This window comes from Onychomys torridus, chromosome 1 (assembly GCF_903995425.1).
Source record: "Onychomys torridus chromosome 1, mOncTor1.1, whole genome shotgun sequence".
NCBI classification, from domain to species: domain Eukaryota; kingdom Metazoa; phylum Chordata; class Mammalia; order Rodentia; family Cricetidae; genus Onychomys; species Onychomys torridus.
Window position 1 is genome coordinate 105,232,771 of NC_050443.1, and position 8,286 is coordinate 105,241,056.

General features: G+C 51.9%; 1 protein-coding gene across 1 annotated transcript in view; it reads left to right on the plus strand.

Moving 5' to 3' along the window:
• Window positions 1–8,286, plus strand: part of Itgal (integrin subunit alpha L) — a 62,012-nt gene that overhangs the window by 53,577 nt on the left and 149 nt on the right. Inside the window, exons 20-30 of the mRNA XM_036177494.1 lie at window positions 2,484–2,537; window positions 2,634–2,704; window positions 3,032–3,173; window positions 4,484–4,594; window positions 4,975–5,054; window positions 5,149–5,235; window positions 6,437–6,512; window positions 6,923–7,036; window positions 7,247–7,303; window positions 7,392–7,493; window positions 8,159–8,254. Of these exons, the coding sequence (XP_036033387.1) occupies window positions 2,484–2,537; window positions 2,634–2,704; window positions 3,032–3,173; window positions 4,484–4,594; window positions 4,975–5,054; window positions 5,149–5,235; window positions 6,437–6,512; window positions 6,923–7,036; window positions 7,247–7,303; window positions 7,392–7,493; window positions 8,159–8,254 (990 nt within the window). The remainder of the gene's footprint in view (window positions 1–2,483; window positions 2,538–2,633; window positions 2,705–3,031; window positions 3,174–4,483; window positions 4,595–4,974; window positions 5,055–5,148; window positions 5,236–6,436; window positions 6,513–6,922; window positions 7,037–7,246; window positions 7,304–7,391; window positions 7,494–8,158; window positions 8,255–8,286) is intronic.

Consider the following 8,286-nt stretch of genomic DNA (forward strand, 5'->3'; position numbering starts at 1 on the left):
TTTGTTTGCTTGGAGACACTCCCCCTCTCCATCTCACTCTGTAGCCCAGGTTGACCTGGAATGCTCCCTCAACTTCCCAATTGCTGGGATTACAGGTGTAAGCCATCACACCCAGCTAAGTGTGACATCAAAATTCTATTACATACATTGATGTGTGTGTGTGTGTGTGTGTGTGTGTGTGTGTGTGTGTGTAGATCAGCTCTCTCTTTCCATCATGTGGGAAGTCTTTCTTTTGTACAAGGCAGGTGGGACTGGTTTGGCTTCTGTACTTCTAAATCACGAGCCAACAAACTATTTGCAAAGACCAAAAACCCTTTTGCTTCTAGGGCTGGGTGGTTTCTGGGTGACGACATCTTGTGCTCAGAGGTGCCTGGGCTCTGGTTATCATGTCTGTACACCTGGCCAAGAAGGACAGAACAGTACACACAGCTTCCCTTGAAGAATATTTCCTAGAAAATCTACATAACATGTTTGCTGACATCCCTAGGATTAGAACTTAGTTACATGCTCACATTCAGCTGTAAGAAAAGCAGAGACTCACCGGGCAGTGGTGGTGGCAGGCGCCTTTAATCCCAGCACTCCAGAGGCAGAGGCAGACAGATCTCTGTGAGTTCAAGGCCAGCCTGGTCTACAGAGTGAGTTCTAGGACAGCCAGGGCTACACAGAGAGACCCTGTGGGGGATGGAGGGAGAGACTGATATCCCTGAGAGACCTGCTCTATTCTGAGGGGAAGAGGAGGAGCAGTGGATCTGGGGGAGAGGGAAGAGGTGGGGTTGGGGACTGATAGGAGAGGAGGGAGGGGAAGCTGCAGTCAGGATGTATTGTACAGAGAAGAATAAATAGAAGAAAAAAAGTGGAGGCTTTTCCCCCTCAAGACAGGGTTTCTCTGTGTAGCTCTGGCTGTCCTGGAACTCGCTCTGTGAACCAGGCTGGCCCCAAACTCACAGAGATCCACCTGCCTCTGCCTCCCGAGTGCTGGGATTAAAGGTGGAGACTGTTCTTAAGGCAAGAGGTGAGGAGCCCTGCTCAGGGAATACCATCAGCCTCTAATGAAAACCCAGCACATCAGCCGGGTACTTGAGATCATAGTCAACATCAGGACAGCCTTCCTGGGAAATGTCATTAGTTCTGGATTTTACAAAATGAGTAGATTAGGTAGGGGCGGCAGGAGTGGGATGGGATGTGGGGGTGGTGTATGTTGATATGGTCAAGGGAGATGGACAATGGACCTTGTTTCTTTCAGAAAACCAGCTGAGGGGTTCAAGGCCCTAGTCACTCTTTTGGCTCATGGTTCCATGGGTGGTGGGCACCTGTGTGAATGTTGAGGTGGGTGGGGAGTGTCAGCAGAGACCACTAGCACTCTGTCCACTTAAAGACCAGTCTGGAGGATGGACTTCTAGATCCAGCTGTGATAACCTCTGAAGTTCTCCCAGGGTCTCCTTACCTTTAGAAGACAATCTCAGAGCCCCAGCATTGCCCACAAGGCTCAGTGGAACTTGGACTCTGCTCCACCTTTTTGCTCCTTCTAAAGCATGATGCTCCAGCTAGTCCTACTCCTGGGAGAGGCCCTTCTGTTTTGGTAACAAATATTTGAGAGATAATTAATTTATAAAAAAGAAAGGTTCATTTGGGCTCATGACCTCAGAGGTCACATCCATGATTATCAGTTGGCTCTGTTGCTTCGGGCTTACAATGAACCCACATCATGGTGGGGAGCGTGTGGTAAAGCCACCTACCCACATCATTGTGGCTGGGAAGTACAGAGAGGAGGAAAGAGTTGGGGTGCCAGTGTTAACTTCAAGGACACACCTCCAATGACATAACCTTCTTCAGCTAGGTGTTAGCACTTACAGATTCTGCTGCCTTTCAGCTGCAGCACAGGCTGGGATCAAGCCCTTGGCACACGGAGAGGTGGGCATTCTAGATCTAAATACTGCAATTAGCAGGAATGCCATTGCTTCAGGACACTTTCTTGTCTGGGTTAGGAGTCCCTTTTCCACGCCCTGGAGCTTCCCTGTATGTGTCTCACCATAACCAACCCCTCACCCACTGTGGACAGCACCTTGTCATTTCTGCCTCTGTGTCTGTTTTATGATCAGGCGAATTACCCAGTGCCCTGTGGTCTAGAGGAGAAGTTCAGGAAATGCTGTAAAAATGGTACTACATGTCTAGGAGTTGGAGAGCAGGCCTGGGAGGATAGGGTGGCGGCAGAGGAAAAGCATGGAGGAAGGGCCACTGGCAGGCCGCTGAGGCCAGATGCTGAGCAGCCATGAACCACTGCCTAGCGCAGGAGGGACAAGCACCCAAGCCTCATCCGCCCACTGTTAAGCTGTCACTGGAGAAGGACCGTGCCCCCGGCTGTGGGTGTGGGTCGAGGTGTGGGAAGGCCACAGTCATCCAGCTGAGCCCCAAACCCCTCCTGTCCCGCCCATCACAAGACCTGCTCACTCACCTGAGTATTCCGTCTCCTCCATGTTCAACAGGGCAGGGACACGCAGCCCATCCTGAGACCTTCACTACACGCAGTGACTAAGGAGGTAAGAGGGAGGAGAGGCAGACACATGGGCCGGGGCCTGTCCAGCTCTGTGGGGTCCGGGGCCTGAGCCTCTCTGGGTCCTGTCTGGGTCTTTCAGGTCCCTTTTGAGAAGAACTGTGGAGAAGACAAGAAGTGTGAGGCAAACCTGGCCCTGCTGTCCCCTGCCAGGTCTGTAAGTCCCTCGTCCCTCCTCAGTTCATCTCCATCTTCCTGAGGTGGCCGCAAAGATTACCGAGGCAACATCAGAAGACCCTCCACCCATGGGCTATGTCCGCTAGGAAGGGGCCTTCCTCTCTGGGTCTCACCTCCCTTCTCTGAGAAAGGCAGTCTTTAGCAGAGCTTGCACAGGGTTAGCTAGTGTTAGGGCACTGAGCCTGCGCATAGGAGCTGGTGTCTATGGTCAGCCAGCTCCCTCAGCCCTGAAGTCCTCACCTTGGGCTGTCTCCTGCCCTCTTGGCCCCCATGACTTTTTTCTGGTCACCCCAAATCCCCCAGCTCTGGAGTCCTGCATCTGACTTCCTCTGCCAGCCTTGCTGTGAACTGGACACTGAGCAACTCGGGAGAAGATGCATACTGGGTACAGCTGGGCTTGAGTTTCCCTCAGGGACTCTCCTTCCGCAAGGTGGAGTTGCTTAAGGTGAGCCCGAGGGTGCATACCGCCTGCCTGAGTACTTTCCTGCACTGGCTGGGGTTCTGGCAATGAGCTTTGGGTAGCCCAGATGGCCAGGGTAGGTGGCATGGCAGCTTGTGTGTGGGACTCTGAGGGTCACATCTGCATTCCCAGCCTGGTGATGCTCATCAAACTCTGATCTGAAGCATAGGCTCTTTGGGCCCCGAATTCTCTTTTTGGAGCTGGGAATTGGAATAGGGCTGGGAGATGGTTCAGCCAGTAGGTAAAGGATTTCTCTTGCACACTTGAAGACCTGAGTCTGGTCTCCATGTAAAAAGCTCACATATGTGTGCACCCTCATACACATGCATACTTAAAAATAAAATAAAAAGGGACTAAAGAGATAGCCCAGTAGTTAACATCACTGACTGCTCTTCCAAATGACCCAGGTTCAGATCCCAGTACCTGCATGGTGGCTTACAACTGCTGTATCTCCAATTCCAGGGATTCTGTTGCCTCTTCTGACTTTGGTGGACTCCTGCATGCATGTGATGCGCGCGCGCACACACACACACACACACACACACACACACACACACACACACACACATTCAACTATATACTCATATACATAAAACAAATAAGTATGTATATATTTTGTTTTGTTTTGTTTGATACAGGTTCTCACATGTAACCCTGGCTGGCCTGGAACTCACTATAGAGACCAGGTTGGCCTTGAACTCATAGAGATCCACCTGCCTCTACACCTTGAGTGCTGGGATTAAAGGCATGCCTCACCACTGCCTGGCTTACTTTTACCTTTTTTTGTGTGAATGTATCTAAGTTTTAGCATTCTAACATTTCTAGGCATACAGTTCACTGACTTTGAGCCTAGCCACAGTATCACACAACTTTCTCTTTCCAAAACTCTACATCCTCTCAAGTCTGTTGAACACTAGGTGCCATTACCTGTTCTTGGTCTCCTGCCACCTTCTCATACACTATTCTGTGAATTTACATATTGGATTGCATGTAGCAATGGACTCACAACACATGTCCTGCATATCTGACTTATTTCTCTTGATGTGGTTTGTTTTAATATTGTATCTTGGTGTTGCCCAAGTTGGACTCAGACTTTTGGATCCAGGCAATCCACCTGCCTCAGCCTGTTGAGTAACAAGAGCTAAAGACATGCACTGTTAAGTTCAGTGATGGCTTCCTCTTTGCCTCCTTGGCCCTGCCTCTCCGAGCATGTGTCCTGGGAGCTGCAATCCTTTAGAGTTAGTGGCCTCTGGGGACCCTAGACCTTGTTCACCAAAAAGCTTCCTCATTCTCAGCCACACAGCCAAGTACCTGTGAGCTGCCAGGAGCTGGCTGATGAGTCGAGTCTCCTGACCAAGACACTGGCCTGCAACGTAAGCTCTCCCATCTTCAAAGCAGGCCGGCAGGTGAGTGTGGGGCAGCTCTCGAACAAGGGCCTGAGCTGGCACACAGGGAGGAGATCTGGGTTCTGGGGAAGGGAAGGTGGTTGGCCGGGAAGGGTCTACCCTGTCACAAGAGGAGGTATACAGAGCTGCTTTGCACCTCTGAGCCTGGATTTGGGATGAGACAAACCCAAGACCGGGTTAATTCATTTTATGGCTTTGCACACCTCACTCAGCTCACTCCCAGTTTTCCTCAACTGTCCAGTGGGAATGAGACACTATCCAGTGCCAGAGTCGTGGGAAGCACACACTCCATGGTCACTGTGGTGACCCAGCTAGGACCATGAGACACTCAGGTTACCCTGAGACATCTCCATCTTCTCTTACCTCTGTTCCTCTGCCAGGTCAGCCTCCAGGTGATATTTAGTACACTGCTCAACAGCTCCTTTGGAGATTTAGTCGAGCTGAACGGTACTGTGCACTGGTGAGCAGGCCCGTCCCCATGCCTGTGCTGGGGTTAGATGGTCAGGAAGCCTGGCTGCACTCTTCTGATGGTGCCCTCTACCTTGTCCACACAGTGAGAATGAGAACTCAAGCCTCTTGGAGGACAACTCAGCCATCATCCGCATCCCTGTCCTGTACCCAGTCAACATCCTTGTTGAAGAGTGAGTGCCGCTGAATTCAGTCACTCCCTCCTTCTACCCCAGCCTTCGCACCTCGGTGTCCTTGTCACCCAGGGACCCCTCACCCCCAGCCCTCTACCTTTTTGGATGTCTCGGGTTCAGTCAGAACTCATCCCTGCCACAACAGGCTTCAGGGTTCCAAAGTAGGAGACCCTTTCAGAGCTCTGTGTTCAGGTCAGCGTTCACTGTGGAGAAGCATGCTGTTGGCTGACTGGTGTCAGGCTCTCTCTCTGAAGCTTCCCTTCCCCCTGTGAGGGGCTTCACCACTCTGCACCCTACTAATGAACTCTGGGTTCTGAGAAGTCTGGCATTTGCCCAGGGCCACGCAGCTCGGAAGGACAAAGCTCAAGCTTGTCTTATTCCAAAGCACTTGGCCAGGTCCAGGGGCGCCAGATCCTCTCTCTTCCCGGGATTGTAGTGCTGGAAGAGAGGGGTGGGGCAGTTCCAGAGTGACCTTTGCCCTCCAGCCCTATAGCATCTAGTCAGAGCAGACTCACACCCATGGAGTCAGTGGCGTCAGCACGCAGTTGGGTAGCGGACTCAAGGGTCTCTAGTTGGATGTTCTGGTTAGTATATAGAGAGCACAGTGGCTTTTTGAAATTGGGTCTGTGGTGAGGACAGAGCCAGTGTCTGAGCTCAAGTCTCCAGGACTTCTGAACGTAAGTGTCATGCAGGGTGGTGCCGGTGGGAAAGCTGGGGGCAGGTGTTGGGGAGAGGAAAGGTTCATGGAGAAAGTTGGCCTTGGCCCTCCATCTAGAGGCACTGGGATGAGGGCAGGGGAGGAGACAGAGAGCAGAGCGTAGGCCAAGCCAAGGAGGCCAGACTCAGGGAAAGTGAGTGGGCAGCCTCCAACACAGGCAGTGTGTGCAGGAGGGGGTGCAGTTGGTGTGAGCAGGGGAGCTGCAGGCAGGGGTGAAGCCCTGGAAGTCAGATGGCTGTGTGCAGGGGAAGGACTCACAGGGAGAGATGGTTATCTAGATAATGAGCTGAGTTGAGACACTAAGGAAGGTGGCTCCCCAGGTATGACCTTAATTCCAAAGCTTCAGTTCTGTCTCTCTACTGGTCTTAGTAGGACCACATGACAAGGTGCCTGCGCAGTCCCCAGCACAGTGCTGGAGGTGGAGAGGCTTCTTGGGTCTGAACTGCTTCCCTTCCCTCCATCCCCACACACCTCTCTCCACAGCCAGAAGAACTCCACGCTGTACACCAGTTTCACCACTAAAGGTTCCAAGACCCAACGAGTCCAGCATGTCTACCAGGTACAAACTTCCATGAGGAAGGGTCCTTGAAGCCTCGCTTTCTTTTATTTTTTATTTTTATTTTTTATGTGTATGGATGTTTTGCCTGCATGTATGTCTATGCACCACGTATATGCCTGGTACCTCCAGAGACCAGAAGAAGGTGTTGGGTCCTCTGGCACTGGAGGTATGGGATGGATGCAAACTGCCATGTGGGCGCTTGGAACTGAACCTGGGTCCTTTGGAAGAGCAGCCAGTGCTCTTAACCACACTTGCAAGAAAGCACAGTAGCAGGGCCAGGTATGGTCCATCATGTGTTGCCTAGAAGATAACAGGCCCCAGAACCCCCCAGGCAGTGCCTCAGGTCACACAGGATAGGTGGTGGTCTGAGTGGGCGCCATTCAAGCCTTAGAGTCTCTGCCCTTTCCCAGGTGAGGATTCAGCCTTCTGCCTATGACCACAGCATGCCTGCACTGGAGGCCTTGGTTGGGGTACCACAGCCTCACAGCGGGAGCCCCATCACACACACATGGAGTGTGCAGATGGTGAGTACCACTCAGAAGAGGGCAAAGGGAGCTGGTCCATGGTGAGAAACAACTACATAAAACTGCTAGATGTAGGAAGGGAGTGTGGACGGATGGACCCCAGTTCCATGGACTCAGTGGTGTCTGAATTAGAAGTATCTTGTGGGGTGCCTGAGTTGTCGGGGAGGAAGAGGCCTCAGACCTACTGAAGACCCCACCTCCAATTCCTAGGATCCTCCTGTCACTTGCCACCGTGAGGACCTGAAGATGCCGTCTAGTGAGGCTGAGGTATGGCTGTGTGAGCTGAGGACTGAGGCTGGAGGTGAGCAGTAAGCTGGGAATGGTGGACCTCTCTGACTGGTGTTCTTGACCACAGCAGCCTTGTCTTCCGGGAATTCTGTTCCGCTGCCCAGTTGTCTTCAGGTGGGAGACCCTCATCCGAGTGAACGGGACGGTGGAACTCTTGGAGGAGATCAAGGTACCGCCTTCTTGTAGCTGGCCGTGAGGAGTGTTGAGGATCCATTTGCCCTAGGAGTCAGGGGGATGGGCTTCCCACCTGGGTTCCCTTCTTGAATAACACCCAGGTTCATATAGGTGCAAACAAACCACAATGAACCACCGGGATTTGTTTGAAATTTATGGGGTTGTTTTTCTGGGGGGAGGCTTGTTGTTTATTTTTATTTATTTATTTATTTATTTATTTATTTGTTTGTTTGTTTGTTTGAGACAGAATTTCTATGTCACCCTGGAAGTCTCTATGTAGTCCAGGCTGGCCTGAAACTCACAGAGATGGACCTGCCTCTGCCTCTGAGTGCTGGGATTAAAGACATATGTCACCCACCCAGCTTTGCTGGCTTTTAAGTTAGGCTCTCACTGTGTAGCCAGACTAGCCTGCAATTTACGATCTTCCACCCGTCGCCTCCCAAGTACTGGGAGGCGAGTCATGTACCACACGGTTGCCAGAGGTAGTTACATGCTCCTTCTGGGAAACTCCACTCTGACACTGGGGAGTGAGTGATACATTAGACCATCACAGTAGAGAAATAAGATGAGGAGAAGATTGGGTCCTCTCTTACCCTGTGCACATGGGTGGAAGTCCAGGGTCTCAGTCCTGTTCTGAAAGACACCCTCCTTCCTCCACAGGCCTCCTCCACGCTCAGCCTCTGCAGCTCACTCTCCATCTCCTTCAATAGCAGCAAGCATTTCCATCTGTATGGCAAGCAAGCCTCCCTGTCCCAGGTACAGACCTCAGAAGCCTAAGGACAGACGAG